The sequence below is a fragment of the Oryzias latipes genome, chromosome 14 (genome assembly GCF_002234675.1).
Source record: "Oryzias latipes chromosome 14, ASM223467v1".
NCBI classification, from domain to species: Eukaryota; Metazoa; Chordata; class Actinopteri; order Beloniformes; family Adrianichthyidae; genus Oryzias; species Oryzias latipes.
Genome location: NC_019872.2, coordinates 6,661,725 through 6,684,008, shown reverse-complemented (window position 1 = coordinate 6,684,008; position 22,284 = coordinate 6,661,725). Strand labels below are relative to the sequence as shown.

The 22,284-nt window shown below is 37.5% G+C and overlaps 2 protein-coding genes across 2 annotated transcripts; one reads left to right on the top strand and one right to left on the bottom strand.

Annotated features, from left to right (window-relative positions):
- Positions 1-462: 462 nt before the first annotated feature.
- LOC101166977 (heat shock 70 kDa protein 4-like) lies at positions 463-12,511 on the bottom strand. The gene is made up of 20 exons (XM_020708686.2): positions 12,490-12,511; positions 12,242-12,396; positions 11,031-11,088; positions 10,760-10,900; positions 10,317-10,439; positions 9,270-9,369; positions 8,594-8,727; positions 8,181-8,425; positions 7,953-8,029; positions 7,518-7,669; positions 7,188-7,294; positions 6,128-6,261; positions 5,754-5,935; positions 5,042-5,116; positions 3,811-3,966; positions 3,464-3,589; positions 3,264-3,371; positions 3,012-3,131; positions 2,775-2,936; positions 463-1,286 (listed from the first exon to the last, which is right to left on the bottom strand). Exons 2-20 carry the CDS (start codon positions 12,346-12,348, stop codon positions 1,080-1,082), a joined length of 2,514 nt encoding a protein of 837 aa, XP_020564345.1. The 5' UTR covers positions 12,349-12,396; positions 12,490-12,511; the 3' UTR covers positions 463-1,079.
- Positions 12,512-14,872: 2,361 nt separating this feature from the next.
- Positions 14,873-21,150, top strand: zcchc10 (zinc finger CCHC-type containing 10). Its single transcript, XM_004076114.4, has 4 exons — positions 14,873-14,991; positions 15,838-15,999; positions 19,407-19,448; positions 20,700-21,150. The coding sequence occupies exons 1-4, from the start codon at positions 14,951-14,953 to the stop codon at positions 20,932-20,934; spliced, it is 480 nt and encodes a 159-aa protein (XP_004076162.1). The 5' UTR covers positions 14,873-14,950; the 3' UTR covers positions 20,935-21,150.
- The last annotated feature ends 1,134 nt before the right edge of the window (positions 21,151-22,284 follow it).

Below are 22,284 nucleotides of genomic sequence, written 5' to 3'. Positions count from 1 at the left end.
AAGATTGCTGCAACTACAGCAAAAATGTCTTTAAAACACACACGCACGCACACACACACACAGACACACACACACACACACACAAAATTACAAGTCCGATTAAATTCTATACTTAATTATAAATAAATAAGTAAATAAAATCCCGACTTTATAGTCGTACATTTATAAGGAAAAAAACTAGTAAATATACCTTTTTGTTTATCATATAAAAATTGTTTGCAATTACCCATCTTCTTAAAGCCATTATCTAATTTTATTTGTAATTTCATTAGTATTTCATTAAATAAAGAAAGTAACTGGATTGTTTATGTAAGTTGCTTCTTACAATTTAAATGAAAATGAATAGATTTAGCAGATTTGTGATCATACCAACTTTAAGAAGTTTGATAACCACATGGTGTCATAACCTGCCAAAAACTTTATGTATGTGCATTATTTGGGGAAACAAACGCTGCACCACAGTCAAAGTAAAGTCAGTTTATTTCGTTCTTTGAGTAAAGTTTGGTTTTTTTGCCGTTGATGCTGCAACAACACCAGATGCACCCAAAAGGTTATTAGTTGGACCAGCACTCACCCCAGTAGAAAAAAAAAAAAAAAAAAAAATAATCCACCAAAACTGCAGACAAATGTTTTTTGGAAGAGAAAAACAATAAAATAAAATACTGCATGACAGTAACATGTAGCTTCTAACTTCAATATACAGAACAAAAAGGTTTTCTTAATAACATTCAGAACTGAAAACAACCCCTGCCTTATTTCTCATTCAGATACAGAATATTTTACATACTTCTGGAAGTGTTGAACTCTGAACTGCAGAAACATTCTAAGACTCAATGTGCAACAATCTCTGGAAAAGAACAGCATCAAAGCAACACGGAGGAAGGAGCTTCATTCAAAACAGATGGTTGTGTCGTCCTTTTTCCGATCGTTTATATTTATTATGAATTGTTTTGTATTCAAAGGTTAAAAAACCTCGTGGTGTGGAGGCTGACTGATGAGCAGAATGAGGACGCTGCTGTCTGCTACACTGTCATCAAAGGTGACCTCAGAGGAACTACAGCTGTTGGCAGCAGCCAGAGTTAGTCAATGTCCATTTCTGGGAGCTTGCTTTCTGTCGTTTCCTGTTTTGAGCCAGCTGGTGTCGCTTTGGTCGGGCTGCTCGGTTCCGTCTCTGCCGTCTCGGGGCTCAGCCCGTTCACCGGCCCGTTCTCGGTCTTCTCTTCTTTTGGAGGCTCCACCTTGGGCTTGGGTTTTGACACCACAGGATTGCAGGAGGAATAAAGCTCCTAAATAAATAAAGACCAAAAGAAAAGAAAAAGAACTGAGAAAAGCTCTTCTACAACTCCCAGTCAAGGAATATTTGAGATTGAAGGCGTTTTGATCCCACAAGAGATTCAGACTGATTGACGGGTCATGGCTTAAACCAGGGGGGGGGGGGCTGAGGCTCCAGAGCCACATGCTGCTCTTTCATCCGTCAATTGTGGCTCTTTGACTTTGAAGAAAAATGCTAACATTTAACATTTAAAACTGGGTTTGTAGTTTTGGTTGATTTGTTTTAGCTCATTAAATTTTGGTGCTTAAAGCACACATGACTGTCTTCTGGTCGTCGTAGACGTCGTCTACGGTCTAATTACATGTACAGTACAGACCAAAAGTTTGGACACACCTTCTCATTCAAATTAATGGGAAGGTGTCTCCAAACCTTTGGTCTGTACTGTAATTGCATTTAAAAACTGGATTATACACCCATGTTGTCTTGTTTATATTTGATAGTAAAATGGGAAAATAGATGAACCAAATGCAAAGTCACAATGATAGAAAATGAAAGTAAATGTGCTCCAGCAGAAGCATCTTATTTGACGCAAAGTGTATTTTACTTTGAAAGGAACCGATATGTGCTGCTGTAAAAATGAATTAAAATTGCAGGTAAAAATGATTACTTTCTGAAAAATACAACCCTGATGTAATTCAATTGTAAATATTTAAAAGCTGCATTTTATAAATGAATGGCTACAAAACATATTAAATGCTTTTTTTTAAAAACAAAAACTCTGAATTGGGACTTCTGTGGCTCTGACTTGGTTTTAGACGGCAAGAAATGGCTTTTTTGGTGTTACGGGTTGCAGAGCCCTGATTTAGGTGAATTCAGAATGTAATTTCAGTTTTCTGAATATGGATTTAGTTTTCACATAACTTGCATTTTAAACAGACGAAAGATGACATTTCTCACATTAAAATAATATTACATTCCTAAATTAACCCACCACTGAAAATTGTGTTTTTACTGTTTTGAACATTTTCTGGTGGCATTTTTCTCATGACGGAGGACTTGTGTTAAGAAAATTAAGCTAAAATTGCATTTCCGAGGACTTCTTTATTTAAATCTGATGAAAAATGCAGATTAAAAATCATCGTATTTGTGATACAGAAAAGCTCCCTGCTCTGAACTCTCAACAACGGGCAGGGGAAGAGGGTAGGGGGTTGCTACGCCCCAACGGTCCCACCCACAACCCAAAGGCTCATTTCTAATGCACTACTGCAACCTTGCAGAATCTATGTCCTAGAAAACGGCAAGAGTCTTTGATTTTCCCTAAAAACAGCACATTCATAATGAAAATACCAATGGGAACGCTTTTAGAAAAGTTTTAAAGATGATCAAAGAGGAACTTTAAAACTGGAAGTGACCATGCAGTCGAATTATAAGCCATTTGTAGTCTTGTATAAACAAAAAAGAAGTAACATTTAAACTCAGAAGTGAACAGCAGTTGGATTACCTTCGCTTTCGCCTGAATCTCTCCAACTTTGACCACTGGGTCCAACGCCAGGTCGTGACTCTTCTGCTGGTTCAGTTTGCTGTTCATCCAGATCATGGCTTCGCTGACCTGCTTATCCACCTGGGTCACCTCCATCTCATCCAGGTGATCATACTGCTCCTCCTGTTGGTCAGATGCACAACTGCTAAGCTTTTGCTCCCTTTCTCTAGGCTTTAAATGATGAGCCACTACGCATACCTTAGCTTTGTAGGCTTCAACAATCTTCATGTACATCTGGATCCGTCTGCCCAGCTCCTCAAACGCTTTCGGCCTCTCCTCAGCCTCCATGTATCGGCTGTAAATGGGCTGACCAATTTTCTATACAAAGGAGCAAGAATTCGTTCCATCAGCCAAAACAGCTCATGACGACAAACTAATGTAGCCGGTTTAACAACATGGATGTCAGCTTTGTGTTGTGATGGAAGAAAGATCAGATGAGCATCTTCCCACCTTCAGTTCAGCAAGTTTGTCGATGTAAACTTGCTTCTGCTGGTCCTCTCCTTCTTCATACAGCCAGTTCTCTGTGTCCTCAAGCTTTAATGAGAAGGCGTCTCGCTCCTGAACACGAAAACAAAGGAACCATCAGCGTTGAGCGATCCAGTCCTGGTCAGACGCTGAAATGCCTGAAGATGACTTCCATCTATACTCACAGCTTCATTCACAAACTTCTCCAGGACTCCGTGCAGCTTGTCCCTCATCTCGTAAACATACTCTTCAACATTATTCTTTGCGTCGTTCCTTTCCTTCTCAAGTTTGTCCTGCATGATCATCTTTCCCTGAAGTTTGCAAATAAAAAAAACAAATTAAGTGAGCGTGCTTAATCGTTTCATCAGCAGAAAACAAAGCATGCCTTCTGGTGAATCTGAAAATATTACGAAGGAGAAACCTTTTAGGTTAAAATAGCCGTTATTTTACAACAGTTTACTATTAGCTGAAAATGTCTTCATTTTTAATGGGAGAAACAGCAGCAGCTTGTTATCAGTGTTTAGAACATTACCTCATTCTCCAGAAAAGTGTTCAGCTCCTGACTGGAGAGCTGCCATTGCACTTTGCTCTGGATGGGCAGATCCACCGTCTTCGTTTTCACTTTGGCCTTCTTGGCCTGAGGGGGCTGGTCGTTCTTCTTCTCCTGTTTGCCATCTTCAGTCGATGTCTAAAAATAAAGACAATTGAGCACTTTTGAAAATCCGACAGCTGCTTATGTCTGAAATCTTTGATTTTTTATATTATCCTGAAAATTATGGTTCTGACACAGTTTGATCTGTTTTTATTTTATTTTCCACGAAATCCATCTGTCAGCTTTTAGCTGCTTTTTGTCTCATAAATTTTTTAAAAAAATTTCTTTATCTTTTTAAATCAATATTAAGACAGATTTAAGGCCTAAACATTAAATACTGATTTTCTGAAAAAAAAATATTTTAAGAGCTGTTAAAATAAAGTAAGAAAAAAGACAAAGAAACAAATAAACTTAATAAAAATGCAACCATGAAGTCGCATTTTTACACCAAAATATATTCAGCATAAAATGTAATTTAGGACTTCATATTTTCCGGATCTCTCAGGCTGTTGCTTCTGTGTTTTTCTAAAACTTTGCACAATGGAAGAGATGTTTACGTCATTTCTCTATTGTTGTACAAAACTCAAAAACTATTTTATAAACATTATCATCAAGTTAAAAATTCATGTGGATTTAATTAAAGATCTTTTATTAGAGACTAAAAAAGTTCATGGCCAATCAGGAAAATATCGTTTTGGGAGCTATTTTATAAGATTTACGTTCCTAAAACTTATAGCCTGGAAAATTCAGATTAAAAATAAGAAGAAAGGAAAGGAATGTATTTTTCTTCAATTTTAAAACTTACTACCGTAGATTTAAAATACATTTTTTTTATTATTTAATATTTGTGCTGCTTATAACAGGTTTTTTTTTCAATATTCCTTCCTTTTTGGTCAAACTGAGGTTTACTAAATCCAGTTTGTAATAACCAATTTTTTGATTTAAGCTCGATAAAAACTTTTTAATGTTAGGAATGACTCGCATATTTTCAGCAACAGATTTTAAGTGCTACAGTTGTTCATTCTTTTATTTTTTCTGATTAATCAATGGCATCCACTTCCTCTTTGTCTCCAAGGACAGATTCTACTGCAAACTCCAAATATGAATTGTCATATCTGATCTGACTTTGACCATATTTGATAGGACTTTTGTCTCTTCGCTCAGCAGTTACCTCCATTTCCTCGACTTCTGTTTTCTTGTCTCCAGTCTGGAGTTTCTGATCCTCCTGGTCCTCTTGGATTTTGCTCTAATGAATGGTGACAAGAGCAGATTTATAGAAATTATCCAAAGGTGACATACAGTCATGTCAAAAAGTAAGTACCCTCTTTCTGTTCTGCAGTCAGACATACAAGCAAAGTTCAAAGAAAAGACATCTGGTTCATAACAGGTCTTTAGGTGGAGCAAATCAGAGATAACTGAGATATTTTGAAATTTTTTACAAGATGACATCAATCCAGCCTGTCATTATAAATAAGATGTGTTTTATTCTTAACAGCGTCGCTGCAAATGTCTGAGTTAACATCTCTGCATTCGGAGATCACATAAAGATCTGCTAAAGACCAGAGGACTCGTACACTTTAGGACATTTGACAAAAGGTGAGAATAAAAGGAGGCCGTCCTTTCGTTTTAACATGACTGTACACCTTGCTAGGGGAAAACTTCTCCATGTTTAGGGATCAGGAAAATAATTGGTATCTTAGGAACGTATTTCAAACAAATGTTTGTTTGGATCATTCTTAGTCTTCTCGTTTTAGTATTTTGTAAAAACTGTTCGTTTTTTTCTGGAGCATCCACTCTGACATTTGAGAAAACATTCCTTTTCTGGACACAAAGGATGAAGCTAACCACTAAAACACCTTGTGCTGTTGTTCACAAACACAAACCTCATCTTCTTTCACTATTTGGTCCGTTTCCATCGGCTCCTCCCCTTCGACCGCTTTCACGACCTCAACCAGTGATGCGCTCGACACGCTAAAAACGCCGTGAATGTTGACGCGCACCTTCACCTTCACCTTGGCGCTCTCGCCTGTCGCCTGCGGGACCACATTTTGGATCAAAAACTGGCCTGCAGGACAAGACGGAGGGAGAAAAAGTTAGGAGCCGCAGCTTTAAAGGATGGACGAAGAGGACTAACGCAGGAACATTAGTGGACTAAGGTAGATAAAAACATAGATGTTTAAAGTTACAGCCTTCAGATCTATTACTTTTTTCTAAATACTCCAAATATCAGTTGTATTTTTCCGCGATGTATCATTACCTATATTAGTATCTGGGCAGGGTAACTCTTTGGCATTGTTGTAATAAGCCTCGAGGGTGAAGGGCTCGCTGCGGTAGAAGGTCAGCACCTTTGAGAACGGAGCTGCGTGGTTCTTTGGGAAGACCTCACAATCGCTGCAAACAGAGAAAAACAGTCAGTCAGTTAAAAGTACACAGAAGGGAAATCCTCACAGTCTGTAACAGTTATGCTTCATTCAGCCACTGTGTTTTCAATTTGGTCTTGCAAGCCCAAAATCTTTATGATGGGATACCGTATTTTCCGGACTATAAGTCGCTGCGTAGTATCAGTCACACCAGCCCAAAAATGCATTATAAAGTAGAAAAAAACATAGATAAGTCGCACTGGATTATAAGTCGCATTTTGACGGGAAATTATATGACAAAATCTGAGACCAAGAACTAATAACTTGCACAAACTCATATGACACAATCATAGCAGACTGTTTATCTCATAATTTCACAGTAATTCTTTCGCATACTTATTTATTCCTTTCATGAAGCATCATTGGCCAACTAACACTCTGTTTTCATCCTGTATTTGTAGAAACAGTTTTCATTTTTATTGCATTTCTGAATCTATGAAATCATTGGAAAATAGAATATTATGTTGTTAGCCTTCAAGATCTTATTGTAAAAAAAGGTTTGTTGATTCTCTGAGTCACTTAACATACTCTTAACACTTAACATACCTCATACATCAAATTGACCCAGGAACATCATCTCTGTTCCTCACAAATGAACATAACAGGAGGGTTAACAATGTATTTATTTCAATTTATTCCTAATAAAGTCGCTGCGGAGTATAAGTCGCACCCCTTGACAAACTATGAAAAAAAGGGCGACTTATAGTCCGGAAAACACGGTAAATACTTTAGCTGTGCAAACAGTCTAATGAACGACTGTCGCTCTGCTGAAACTATGGCCTGGAATACGACGCTGGTTTTTAAAATGTTGCCTAAAAACGGCATAAGCGTAAATAAAAGACCACTGGAAGCCTTTTGCAATGAATCAACAGGTGATTGTGGTGGGACAGCTCATACCTCAGGCCGTCATCGGCCGCTGAATTCCACTTTAGGGAAATGGAGAATGGCACGACGTCTGTGATAGAGAACTCTCTTACTTTGAAAGCTGGTGACAATATCGCGCACTGGGGAGAGAACACACAACATGATTCAAAAAATGGTCTATGTCAAAGGAAAAGTGCAGGTACAAATGCAAAATAAAAAAAATTTAAAAACTAGACATGCATCTATCTAATCTTAATATTTTAGATATTTAGAACTGAAATTCCTCATTTTCATAGGTCTAATTAGGAGTGAAAAATACTACTTTATTCCTCAGACAACATCATGTGTGGGTTGTAGTAATACCTGCAGGGCACAGCCCCTGGCCACGGCCTCGTCTGCGTTTAGGGTGGTGCTCAGCTCTTTGCCAAAGAATTTACCGATTCGCTCTTTGATGGCAGGGATCCTAGAAGCCCCTCCCACTATCTCAACAGCATAGATGTCTTCCTTTTTTAACTCTAAAAGGAGGAAATAAGAGAGAAGGTCAATGCCAAGACTTGTTAAGATTAGAAAAAAAATTATATTCATTAAGAAAATGTAATAGTGCTTCATTAAATTCAGAAGTTAAATATTCTTTAGGGTCATGTCTTTATTTAAGGGAGAAGAAAATTCCTCATTTTAACGATAAAAATGTCACCTTGGAACATTTTATTTTTAGGTTGCAAATTACAGAAGTTGAATTAATATTCAATCCAGCTATGTGTATCACTGTATCACTTGAAGTAAGTTACAGTGACTCACTGGTTTGCTCCATGACGCTGCGCAGAGGACCCTCAACTTTGGCCAACAGTCCGGCACACATCTCCTCAAACTGACCTCTGCCATCAAACAACCATCATTTAGTTCTAGATCCATTTTAGCGGTGAAAGCTCTACGGTCAGAACATTTAGGCAGATAAAGCCTGACTTTTGAATTTTGCAGCAAACCACACTTTCTGTCTATTTGGCTTTCAATTCTTTAACGGCTCACCTGTTCAGTTTGCTGGAAACGTCGATGTCGTTCATGAAGCATTCGATGTTGAGGGGCAGATCGGAGGAGTTGGCACTCATCAGCTTCTTCAGCTTCTCACACTCTTGGTAGAGACGCACCAACGCCCGAGGCTTGGACCTCACATCCAGCTTGTACTTCTTTGCAAACTCTTCACAGAAGTGGTTCGCCAGGATGTCGTCAAAGTCTTTCCCGCCCAGGTCAGAATCAAACGCCGTCGCCAGGATCTAGTGGAGGACAGGAGGGAACTCTTTACGTCAAAGTTACTCTGTTTATATTCTATTCTATATCATTGAGACAATATTGTTTAATCAAACAGTATCATTGCAGCCAAAAGCTGACCCTCACTGCACCTTTAACTGTCTCAGATAAAAGGGCATCAATAATTGACTCACTTTGAGCTTTCCTTTGTTGAAGGCACAAACTGACACCTGGTAACCGGAGTGGCCCAAATCCACAAACACCACTGTCCTGGGCTTCTCCTCTGGAGCTGGCAGGTCCTGCTTGTAGATCCCGTAAGCCAGAGTCACTGTGACAAACAAGCCAGTGTGAGCATTTCCAGCTGCTGCTTTTGGACGCCATCTGAAGATTTCAGGACATGAACGGGGGTCACTGATTTAAAAACTGTAAACTGGTCAGTAATTCTTGAAGACCCACAAGGATGAAAACCATGTTAATGGTGTTTTTTCTCATGATGGAGGCTTTTTACCAAGAAAATTGAGCTAAAATTTGTATTTCTGAGTATTTTTGAGTTCAAATTGTGAATCAGGAGCAGATGAAATGTCTATGTTTATCACATAGAAACAGTCCTTCCCACAACTCAAGTGACTTTCTAATGAACTACTGCCGCTGTGCAGAAACGATGTCCTATCAAAATGACAGATGTTTTGATCTTGGCTAGAAATGGCATAATCATAACTGAAGACCACTGGGAACGCTTTGAAAATGGAACAAAAGATGTTCCGAGTGAGTCTTTAACACTAAAACACCAAACCTAAAATAAGAAGCTACGAACAACCCAGAATCCCTATGGTTCTGATGCAGGTTTTCACTCTCTGGGTTTCTCAGTACCTGCGGTCGTGTCGTTCATCAGTCGTAGACAGTTCAGGCCGGCAATCTGAGCGGCGTCCATCACAGACCTCCTCTCTGCGTCGGTAAAATAGCTGGGGACCTGAAAAGAAAAAGAATAACGTCACAAGTAGATGATGAGCTGAATGTATAGCACTGAAGTGAAATGATCCTGAATTGAGGACATTTTCTTAAAGAAACACAACAAAAAATAAAAAGGTTTTAAGGTTTTCGGACGATTTTTTTAACCAATGAACACAGCCGATTCTCAGGACAGCATTACTGCAGTTATTTATTTTTTACATCAAACACAATAACAACAGGATAAGAAATAAATTAATGAATTTTAGTGCTCTGATCATTCAAACCACATTTTTTAGGATCCAAACTAAGATATGTTTAGTTGAAGTTAAGCCAAAGTTGTCCAACAGATGAATGTGCCACTTTTTCTTTTCCAAAATTGGATGTAAACGTGTGGACCCACAAGGTGGATTTCATCTCGGTGAGTCAGGATGCCAGGCTCAACAGCTAAAAGTAGCTGCAGTCAGGCACAGAGTGTTGGCATGTTCTCCATCCTCACGGCTGACGTAAACCATCGATTTAGGCTCGGTGAAAGCAACAGTCTGTCTGTGCGAGATGTGGAAGATTACATAACAGGTGCTGTGTTCACACGGTGAGCTCACGAAACACTTCCCACTCTTCACAAACAAGGTCCAAGAGGGGAACTAAAGCTTCCACACAAAGACAGCTGGTGCTCAATGCGCCAACATGTCACACGAACAGGTGGCAGTCCATTTCTGCAGGCCTCTATTGCTTTGTCAAGAAGCTACAGCTCCTAGAAACCTTCGTAAAATGAACTCAGTACAGGCTACTTTACTGTTAAAAAGTTTTTCTGCACAAAACAAAGTTAAGTTTAACTTTAGGGCCGGTCAGTGCAAAGGCACATATTAAAATTATTCTCTTTCTGTAAAGTAAAATAGTTGTATTAAGTACACACAGTATTCAGACTAATGTTAGGAACAACTATAAGCTTTAAATAAGAATACTTACAGAGATGACACAGTCAATGACCTGCTTCTTCAGCGCGCTCTCTGCAGTCTCCTTCAGTTTGGTGAGCAGCATAGCCGTCACCTGCTCAACGCCGTAAACCTTCTCTTCCTCCATGTACATCACCTACAATTTAAACACATTAGGGTTAATGTTGTTTTTTTTTTTTAAATAAAAAACAGGAACATTTTCAACATCATAGGTGAACAGAATAATTGGACCTAAATATTTGTATTTAAATGGCATATTTTTCACAAAGATAACAAAGCTTATCCACCGAGTTACATTAGCACTAGAGCTGTATGATTGACAGGAGATTCATTTCAGATTCCAAGAAACTTTTTGTCTCTTCAACTGAATTCCTCAGAGAATAGCAGTGGAAATATTCTCTTCCCTTCATTGCATCCAAACTGAAATCAAAAGGAAACTGCAAATATTCATCTTACTTTTAAACCAGTGGATCCAGAGGGCATCTGCGCCACGTCATATACCAAGTTGGACTTGGCTGACTGAACGTAGGGGTCTGAGAAGGCCCTGCCATGGAAGCGCTTGAAGCCCTGAACTGTGTTTTTATAGTTGGTCACTGCCTGAAACGGGGAACAAAATTCAAGAGATTTACCATAGAAACGGCACAACTTTATTACCATCTCTTTCTTTTTGTAATTTTTTTTTTTTTTTAAGTTTGAGCTGAATAGCAAAGTAGCTGATGTGACTTACCTGACTTTTTGCAGAAGCTCCAATAGATCTATTTCGTGGCCCAAATGATACAAATGACCTGGAAAAGCAAAGCAAAATGTTAACTTATCAAATCAAATCAAGCTTTATTTATATAGAACTTTTATAACTCAGGTCACTCAAAGTGCTTTGCATAAAAATATAAATCAGATTAAAAACAAAATGACAAGACAAACAAGTGTTTTGTTTAAACATTGTAGCTCTGATGGTCTATTACAAACAGAAACATGTCAGTAATTACCGGTATTGTGTTTTATATAATATTCAAAAATCAAGACCAGTTCACTTGGCACAAAACAATGAACTACCTGGCATAACAATAATAATAATATTCATTCCTGAAATGCAAATGTTGACCTCGTTTATAAAGTGTTGTTATTGGTAATTAATCTCCAAAGCAACATTTAAAAAGGTGAAGTGTAGTGTTCACAGAGCATAGGGGGGGGGGGGGGGGGGGGGGGGGCTGTCAGGTGCAGCTGCTGCAAAACTGGCGTTGATAACAAATGTCTTGTTAGAGACTCTCAGGGACAATGAACGATAAAAAAAACATAAGCACAATGAATGGATGGAGAGTTACGATTTGAAGGTGGATAGAATAACGCACGATTTACTACTTTTTTAAAGATACATTTATATATTGACATATTTAAGTTAACTTTTACAATATATACTTGGCAAATGAATTTGCTTTAAATGGTTTTATATATATTTTTAACAACCATTTACGTTTTTGGGCTGTTCAAAGTCTATTTACTAGAATGTTCTAACACACGAGTTTGTGACGTCACCAGTCTGGTCAGAATGTCTTGTTCAAGGGACTAACCGGCAAGTGAGAGCTAACGCCACCCAGCGATGCACAGCCAGTGAACACCATTGACTGTTTGAGAAACACCGCCCAGCTGGTTTTTACCGGCCCGCAGAAAAGAAATAATCGAGCGTATCGTTTCCAAACGGCTCAACGATGCTCAGTAGTTAATACATTGACGAAAAGCCGAAATTAAATCTAAATTATAAAGGACTATTTAGTGTTTGGGGGAAAAACTGCGTTTAAATGGTTGTTTTATTTTCTCTCTGTATGCTAGTTTGATGAACGGTTACTAGCCAGCTGCTGCTCATCATGATGAAAGTAAGCAAGCACACACAGACAGGTTAAAAAAAAATCATGCCGCTAGTTAAAAATATTTATTACTTACGGTGTACATCTGTCACTGTACTCGTTAGCGACTGTTTCAATTCCTCCAGCTCGTGCAACAGCAACATAGCAGCTTTGATATCCCAAGTCAAATCCCACCACTGACATCTTTTACGATTCGCTTGTCTTTCAACTTTAAGGTTGTCTCCAATGCTTCTTATCAAGGAAAAAATAATGAAACAAAAAAAAGGTCTGAAGTGAGTAAAGTTGTCTTTCAGTGCGATGTTAAATAGAAGTTTTCATAATCACCACTGGTGTCTGGTGCCGGTGTCTTTGGTCAATGCTGACAAGCTCCAGTCGGCAACGGGATTTTACTAACTTCTCGCTTGGTATTATCGCGAGAGTTGAGCAGTTCTAGATGTCTCTCGACTTTTCCACAACCATCAAGTGAATAACAGACCGTTCTGGTTCACTCCAGGTTTTAAGACATTTATGTTATTTTTTAAGTCGTTTTTACCAGTTCTGTCAACTATTATTCTATTATATAACTATTATATACAACTATTATATAAAATTCCTGAAACAGTGTTTTGTCTATTTTACTGATATGATACAGTATTATTTTTTATTTCACATCAATGACTTTTATAAGTAACATAATCTTCATATATTTTGGATACTTCATTGCCATGTTGATTTCTAAAAGTTATTTTTTACAAAATAATTTAAGTAATTCATCTTTGTCATGTGCTTTCTAGGAACCGGATATTGATAAATCATGTAATAAAATGGTTACAGTAGAACAGGGGTGGAATTATATAAATTCGCTTCCTTCCACTCCCTTTCAAGCAATACTTAATTTTATGTCTAATTATACTAAGTTTGATTAGTTATTTTATAAATGTATAACTGACGATTGGATTGTTTTTTTGTGTATTATTCCTATTTGATTGCTTGAAATAAACCATTTCAAATCAAAAAATCAAAAATTATTGTTAACTATACAAAACAAAAATCAATGTCTAAAGTAGCCTGTGTTTTTAGTCAAGAATTAGAAGGTTTTTCATATTTTTTATACCGTGCAATACTTAAAAAAACAGACTTAACACATGTCTAGACCAACTTGTTATTTTATTGCTGTATATTCACTGCCCCTTCTTATATAAATAAAATTCTACTGTACTCTAATCTTCAATAATACTTTTTGTTATTAAAACTTTTGTGATTTAAGCTTTTCAAAGTTAGCCTAAATAATGAAAATGATCTTGTCTACAATAGGCATAGATTTTGCTTTTTAAATTTTTTATTCAGAGCAAATAATAATTTTTTCGTAAGACAGTCCTATGAGAAAGCTTTTTTGTTTTATTTTTTTCTTTGTTAACATACATGGTAAAAACATTTGAAATAAAAAAAAAATAAACAAACGAATTGCAACTTTAATAAGAATATGCATTGTATTTATTTTTGTCAGAAATTAGCTAAATGATGATGATAATGAGTATGAGATTAAAACAACTGTAATAATAACATAAACAAGTACAAAAACATAACAAAACATGCAAGCAAAACTGCAGTACTTCAACCCAACTACAATAGTACAAAGAATGTGTATCAATTAATTAACTTGGTAATACTGGCATCATATTGAAATTGGCAGACAATTAGGTTTTAACGTATCTGTTTCATCTAATTCAAATATATTAATTTGTTAAAATTAGGGCTGCACGATATGAGGAAAACTCGCGATATGCGATATTGGTGATTAATATTGCGATAACGATATAATTTGCAGTATATAAACAAATATCAAACCAACCAAAAACATCATTTCCATTTCAATGCAACAGCATAAAAATTATACTCCAAATGACCCTTGTCGACATAGGAGGCAAACATCAAACATAAAAGGGCTCATTTGATTGATCAACAACGTAAACGAGTCCTTCCGATTGGTTAAATGCATAAAGGGATTTATTTCATTTATTCAATATTTCAAGCTGCCATGAGTTTGTTTTAGCACATTTAACCCTTGTGCTATCTTAGATGACCCCCCCTTACAGTGACGTGTTCTTCCTACCATGACAAAGGTGGATAAAGGTGGAAAGATTTCATGTAATCCATGGACACCAGTGAAGATCACAAATCCTAGAAGAAAAAAGGTTCAGAGCACTGTTTAGTGGGTCTAGATGACCCCACTCCCAATGTTAAAGTGCTTAGGATAGCACAAGGGTCAAGGTAACCATTTATTGCGATTTTGCCGTCTTTTGCGGTATGCATATTGCACAGTTTGATGTCGCGATAACGATAAATTTGCGGTATATTGTGCAGGCCTAGTTAAAATCCATATCAAAATGTTGAATGTACAATCTTGCTGCTGCTAAAAAAGAAAATACATTTTTACATGATTTTTCAGTTTATCTACTATTTTTAACACTAAATCTGAAAAAGTACAAACTTTAACTCATCATCTAGGTAGTTTGTATGTTTGCTTATTTCCTTATTTGTACTATTGATGTTGTAACTGTGTTGAATTATTAGAACCACTGAATATTATTTCTACTTAATAAATGCATTAAATTAATTTAACGCATTTATTAATAAGGAAACTATAAAGAATTTTTGTTATGAAAATTTCAAAAATAGTGGGAAAAAATGAACATGACCTTAAAAAGCTTTATCCGTTTTTACCACTGGGGGCGCTGAATACATTAACTTTTCCGGAAGCTCGTTGTGAAGAAACACCACAGAAGAAGTTGCATCAGATTTTAACATGGCTACTCCTATGCACAGAATAATTGCCAGGAGACAAGCGTGAGTATGTTTTCGTTATCACAACGTTACTGATTCCATACCAAATTTATGTGAAGACAACATATCGATAAACATAAATTACACTTTTTTGTTGGGTGCAATATCCTATAGAAGCGGTAAATAACGATTATTTCACTGTTTAAAAACAGTTAAGATGCTGCGCTTCTTCTTTCGCTGTTCACACTTGTTTTCCGCCATTAACGCCCCAAACTAATTATCGATACAACCGCACACGTTCCTGAGGATTTTAGTAGACATTAAGGGGCGGAAAAACTACATTTTGTTTGTGTACAATCTAATAAAGAACGAGCTTACTGCATAAAAGTTGGGATAGAATTCAGTAGTTCGTGAATCGTTGATGGCCTCACCGACCGTGTTATGTTCACTTACTTGGGTAGTAATCAATTAATTCAATAAAATTGGGTTTAGTAAGAATCTGACGCAGGAAAAAACAAAATTTTCAGGACTTTTATAAATCCTTTTCAAAATATGAGATTTTATCAGTATCCACTGTAATATAAAATATTGAATTTTTCTTTTAGTTTGGTTTGGTTTACTTATGCCAAAATTGTTTTATGAACCAAATGGATTTGTAGTGGCCTTTTTTAAAGTGGAAAAAATCAAATTAAATCTAATTGTGAACTTGGAAGCTACTCTGCCTCAATATATATCATCTTCATATTTAAAAAGAAAAATTCAGAGGTTCAACCTCCGTCACTAAGATCAATTACAAACATTTTCTTGTGAAAAACTATCAAGTATTTCCAGGTATTTATGGATTTGGCCCATTTAACGTACTCCTTTTGTAGTGTTGAATCTGAAACCTCTTTTTTTTTTTTTCTACAGGGAGGCAAACAAACAGCATGTACGATGTCAAAAGTGTTTGGAGTTGGGACACTGGACCTATGAATGTACGGGCAAAAGAAAATACGTCCACAGACCATCAAGAACAGTTGAGATGAAAAAGAAATTGAAAGAAGTCGAAAATAAACCACTAAGCATTACTGGGTAAGGTCACTTATTCTTTTCTTAAATATCCTAATTGTATTCTTTCTTAAATTTGAATTTAACCACAAGGGGGCACAATTCAATGCTTTCATGTGGCGAATCCCAAGTCTGTAAATGCTGGAGGTTGTGACTGTATACAATATGAAAAACATAACCAAATCCAAAAACGGAACCACAGACAGAACTGTTCTACCAGATTGGCTGTAGAGCGGTTGGTGAGGTGTGCTGTAGGTGTGACCGAAGACTTCAAGGTGGAGGTGGGACTGGACAATGGATCAGCTTGAACTCTTCATTGTTTGATGTGATGATGGACAGACTGACAGACGAGGTTTAGACAAGAATCTCTGTGGACTGTGATGTTTTCAGATGACACTGTGTTCTGTAGTGAAGGAACATCTAGAGAGGTGTAGGCTTGTTCTGGAAAGAAGAGGAGTGAAGGTCAATCTCAGAAGGACAATGAGGAGGATTCTGGTGAGATTACAGGGAGCCGGGGTGAAGAAGATGGACGACTTGAAGTATTTAGAGGTCAGCAGTCCAAAGCAACAGATTGAGGAAGGATTCAGATGTGATGTGTGACAAAAAAGTTTCAGCAAGAATGAAAGGAAAGGTGCAGAAGACAATGGAAAGAACAGCCTTAGTGTTGGTTTAGACTAGAGCAGGGGTGGGCAATTCCAGGCCACGAGGGCCGGTGTGTCTGCATGATTTCCAGATACTCTTGCCCTACTCATGGCTGATTACCTGGTTCAGGTGTGTCCAGCCAATCAGAACATGCCAGAGCAGGGTATGCTGGAAAACATGCAGGACTGCGGCCCTCAGTGCCCACCTCTGGACTAGAGCATGGTTGTCAGAGTCCAGGGGGGTATTCCAGGAAGCATGTTTAAACTACCCTGACTTTAAGCCTGAACTCTGGCTGAAATCCGCCTGAACTTGCTTACTCTGGGTATGGCGGTTCCAAAAGACCGGATATGAGTTGGCGTAATTACGCTCGACTGGGTAACCCTGGGTTACCGCACGTGCACAGCAGGTACATAAAGACATTCTCAATGGATCGCCGATATCCCAAGTCACCATGGAAACGCGTGGAGAACAAAAGAGAGCGCTATACTTCAGTGAGACGGAGTCTGAGATTTTAATGACGGCGTATGAAGATTATACGCCCATCAAAAAGTAACACGGCTGCATCAGCAAAAGAGAGTTTCTGCTTGGAGAAAAAGAACGGAGAAATAAACGCACAAGTTTCTGATCTTATTTAAAATGACATTGTGACGTATATAAATAAAACTTATCGAACTTAAAAAAATTGATTCAAATGGTAACAAGTGATGGAATTAAATTTATTCAACCTAATTTCTTACGTCTATAAAACTCTAATTGTTTTTAGAACTCAAATTTACATAGTTATCTAACTAAATGTCATATTACTCCAAATCAATTAAATGTTTTTCCATCTCAATTTATGGTACTTCTTGAACTCTCATATGTCTAAGTTAGAGGCTGCAGATTTTCTCATTTCTATAACATTAAAATGAATGACATGGTGTGAATTTACAATATATACCATGCCTTTAATTATCATGAGTCTGACTGTAACTTCAGTTCTTAGACTGCACTCTTGTACTAGTGCTGCTAAATAACCTCATCCTCCTCTCCCTCCCTCTCACTCATGGTGCAGAAAGAATTAAACATAACAGGATAAAATAACACAGTAAAACAACAAAACACATTTGGTCAAAAGAAAGGTGTGGATTCTGACACCCCTGGTTGAGAGACTCTGACAAGAAGAGCAAAGATGAAGATGTTGAGGTTCTCTTTGGAGGGAGGAGGATGGATTGCATCAGGAATGAAGTGATAGTAGAGCACATGTGTCAAACTCAAGGCCCGCGGGCAAAATGTGGCCCGCCGTGTCATTTTATGTGGCCCGCGAGAGCATACCACTTTTTCATTTCTTAAAATAAAAAAAGGCGTATAATTATTTATTTTTTGGAAATAAGTGTTGAGCTCCAATCTACACTATCGGATCTCAAAGACAAACCCATCTCTATTGAGCTATTAGCCCCTTTATAATAATGAAACGATTCAGCTGGGTCGTCATTCGGAGCGGGAAAGTGAGAGCGGAGCAGTCCATCAACTGACTGACTGACTGACTGCGCTGGACACTTGTCTGCCCTGCATGCCGCATGACTCCCAACGAGAAGCTGATTGCGCAATCCGCTTTCCAGCATTGAGCCCAATTAATTTGAACGCGCAGAACGTTGAACATCGCACACGAGTCATCCCCCTTTCCTCTCCCCACAATCACGGTGCAACAAAAGAAGCAAACATAACAGGAAGAATTAACTAAGGGTGGAACAACAAAACTGATGGATGGAAAGAAACGTAGGCAACAAGAAACACCCATTCTCAACCCTATTCTGACCAGTGGACCGCATCCCACAATCCCCCGTGCAATACGTTGGGTCTGCTGGAATACCCACTATCCCCCGCGCAGTTTAATGTTTGCAGGTCTGTATGCAGACAAATTGTTGTCATCAAACAATCAGTTGGATGCAAGGCTGTGTGCAGCCTTTGTTTTTGTAAAATGTTGCTTGTGTCAAAAAAGTTATTTCTAGCTCAGTTTTATGTTATTGTATTTTTACTCACTTGGACAGTTTGATCCTTCATTAATGGAGTTATGTGGGTTTTAACAAGCAGACAATATTTTAACAGATTTATGCTAGAGTAACAAACAAACATATGTTTTCTTTGCAACTGTAATTGTCACTTTAAAATGTTATAATAAATAAATGAGTTATTTAACATTAAGGAGTAGTTGCATTCATTTGTCATTACATTTAGTTACATGTGTGAGTTATATCTGGCCCTTTGAGGACAACCACTATGCTGACGTGGCCCAAAATAAGTTTGACACCCCTGTATTAGAGGAACGGCTGAAGTTAGATGATTTGGGGATCAATGCAGGGAAAGAGATTGAGATGGTTGGACACATTGAAAGGCGGGACAGTGAATATGTTGGTAAATTGATGCTGAGGTCGGAGCTACTAGGAAAGATCAAAAGGTTCATGGATGGAGTTAAGGAAGGCATGATGGCAGTCCTCATGTAAGCGAGGAAAATACAGAGGAGAGGGTTGGACCAGGCCTGGTCCTCGGGGATCTACCACCCTGCCTATTTTCCTTTTGCTGCGGATCACCTGGACCAGGTGTGTTCATTCGTCTGAATGTGGAGACGTCTGATTGAGCTAATCAGCAGCTAGGAGGTCTGGACAACAGGCAGAGTGGTAGATCTCTGGGACCAGGATTGAGCAGCCCTGCAGATGATGTGGTGACCCCTAAAGGGGGCAACCAAAAACGGAGAACTTCCCCATTTCATTTTTGTTTCAGGTTTAAATGAAACTCCTTTCTGTTCACAGACCAGGAAGGGAAGGTTCACACGAGAAGAAACTCAAAAAGAAGTAAGTAGGAATTGCCAGATGTTAATTAAACTTTGTTTTTTAAGGCAGTTTTCTAAATAACTACATGTTCTAACCTGCCAGTTCTTCAAGCATAAGGTTAAAAAAAATCACATCTGCAGTAAAATTCACTTAACATTATGAGTGAAGCGCATTTATGTGGACATCCTTCATGTTTAGTTTTCATGTGAAATATTTGTTCCTAGTAAGACCCTGACTTGAACTAAATTTAAAAGATGTTTTAAGAATAATGTAGAAGATAGGAGGAGATTTCCAACAACATCAGGAGAAGCAGAATGGAGGGAATTCTTTGTGTAAAGATCAGAGGTAAAAACTTTCACAGAATTACTGCCAGCATTGTGAAGTAGATTTTTCCAGGTGACAGGAGTGTGGTATATATTTATGTGTTTCATGTCAGAACAGTGTTCATAAAATAAATGATTTTAATTTGCTTCACTTTCAAATGAACAGACAAGAGGAGACAACAGATGAATATTATCATTTTAGTATCAACACACCACTATAATTTCATTAATATTAGTTGTCAAAGTTATTCTGGGTGTTGGCTCCCTCTAGTGGATTATTCTAGCTACTACAGGTTTCCAGCTCTTATAGTTGGGAAACAAAATTTAAGTCTTTCTTGAAATCCGAATGCTGTTTGTAAAAAAAAAAAAAAAAATTTAAAAAACGCAACTACATATGGTCTTCATCAAGTTAACTAATTGAAAGTGATTTTTTTTCTTATCTAGTTTTCTTCTAACTTCCAGGGAGTAGAGAGCATGTCAATGTTTAGACTTTTTAGAATTTATTATATCTTTAAATGTATTAATTTTTTATTCATTCTTTGACAGATAAGGTTTTGTTTTGATCATGTATAAAATAGTTCTGTCTGTTCTTTTAACATATTTAACAGCATAACACCAAAGTCAGTGTAAATGGAACATAGTCGCACAAATGCTTGCGTCCAAAAATGACCTGAATCTGCTTGGCATGGCCGTTGTGCAGCTCAAGTCATCTTAAAAAAGATTCGTTTAGTGACTTTATTCTTCATAGGATACTGGACAGTCTGTGACATAATAGCTGACATTGAGCTTGATGGTAACCAGAACAGACTGGCCGTGTCTTCCTGAACATTTTTGTTTGTTTGCTGCCTGATTCCACGGCAGAAACACGGAAAGCACAGCATGACGCGTGAAGCTGCACACGCTTCTGTTCACTTATGTCTTTGCTTTGTGCTGCCCCTCTGACTCCCAGAGCAAAAGACGCCGACGACGGCAGCGGGGCCTCAGGAAACTCCTCCAGCGACTCCTCATCTGACAGCAGCGACTCCAGCTCTTCCTCTGATGACAGCGACAGCAGCAGCGACAGCGACAGCTCCTCGTCTTCATCCACAACATCCTCTTCCTCTTCATCCTCGGACAGCTCGGACTCGGGGAGCAGCAGCGATTCAGATCAAGAACCTCCTAAGAAGAAGAAAAAGAAAAAATAGAAAGGGAATGTTGTTGTTTAGTTGTTTTCCTCAATAAACTTTTCTAAACTCTCTCGACTAGATGGCACCAGAGCTGCACAGGTTTGGTGGGGAGGAATTCGGCTGAATAGTATTTGATCGTTGCATCTTCTGCTTAGAAAATGTTTCTATTTCTGAGAAATGTTCATATGTTTATATTTGGATTCTGGATACAAATAAAATGATGATAAAAAGCAATATTACTAAAACTTGGTTTAATACATTTAAAAAGAAATGTGTTCTGTTTATTAGTTTTAATGTAAAAAAGGTTAAAAAAAAACGAAATGTTACAGTTGAGGGAGTACTCGATAAAAGAGAAGTGTAATGGGGATTTTTCTTTATTTTAAATATAATTTAAAGTTTTTCCTTTTTGAAAGAATATAATAGTAAGGTCAGTAGTTTACTGTGTCTCACATGGATGTAACGTTTGTAAACGTCTGAAATTATGCGTCTTTCAAAAGACAATATGGATTAACATTTCAGGACTAATTCACAATAAAAACAAATGAGTGAGACACTAGTTTTTTGCTTCAAAAATAATTTAGGTAATTTACAATATAATTACTAAACTATTTTGCATTTTAAATAAGAAAAAAAAACTTTCTGGGAGAGCTGCTATAAGTATGGCATTTCACTAAATGCAGTGCCCCAAAAGATTAGAAATGTAAACTACTGCAAGGATTTCAAAAAGTATGGTAATACTTGCAGAAAGGACTGCAAATTGATGGTACTTTGATTAGGATTCATTTAATTTTCGGTAGGTTTCTCTAAAATGATCTTTTAGTGTATACCTGGAAATTTAAATTACAATCAGACCGTGCATCTCTAAGAAGCTGAATTTAGATCCTTTAGAGATGTTGAACCAAAAGAACAATGGTGTAAAAAGAGTTAAAAAAAATGTGTTGACATGTACCTGATTAGGAAAAAACTGTGGCTCCATACAATCAGCAGGGAACAATGAGAGCTGTGCGTGATTTCTACTGAACGTCAAGTCTGAGCCAGCTTTGCGTCAGAATGGTGTTGCGTTCACAGACAACAGTAATTATTACTACTCTCAAAAGGTTGTCTTCCCATAACATCCTAATGAACTATATAATACATTTTCAACATTTGTATACGTGATATCACGTTCTTTGTATTTGTCTCAGACGTATTAAACATTCTTAAATTCAGTGTATATTTTCTTTTTTGTGTATTATTTCACGTTGAACTTTCGAGTTTTAATTTTTTTTAAATGAGAGCATTTTTAATCTAGTTGAGCATAATCGACTGCAAGGAACTAAACAAAGCGATTCCCGTGGGAGTGCCTCCACATTTGCCCCTCTAATTCCG

Excerpts from the sequence above, each read along its gene's own strand:
- LOC101166977 (XM_020708686.2), bottom strand. The coding sequence starts at position 12,348 with ATGTCAGTGGTGGGATTTGACTTGGGATATCAAAGCTGCTATGTTGCT. Across the intron at positions 10,440-10,759 it reads CTGGATCCACTGGTTTAAAA|GTGATGTACATGGAGGAAGA; the intron begins GTAAGATGAATA and ends TTTAAATTGTAG. Across the intron at positions 8,728-9,269 it reads GATGAACGACACGACCGCAG|TGACTCTGGCTTACGGGATC; the intron begins GTACTGAGAAAC and ends TGTTTGTCACAG.
- zcchc10 (XM_004076114.4), top strand. The coding sequence starts at position 14,951 with ATGGCTACTCCTATGCACAGAATAATTGCCAGGAGACAAGC. Across the intron at positions 16,000-19,406 it reads AAACCACTAAGCATTACTGG|ACCAGGAAGGGAAGGTTCAC; the intron begins GTAAGGTCACTT and ends TTCTGTTCACAG. Across the intron at positions 19,449-20,699 it reads GAGAAGAAACTCAAAAAGAA|AGCAAAAGACGCCGACGACG; the intron begins GTAAGTAGGAAT and ends TCTGACTCCCAG.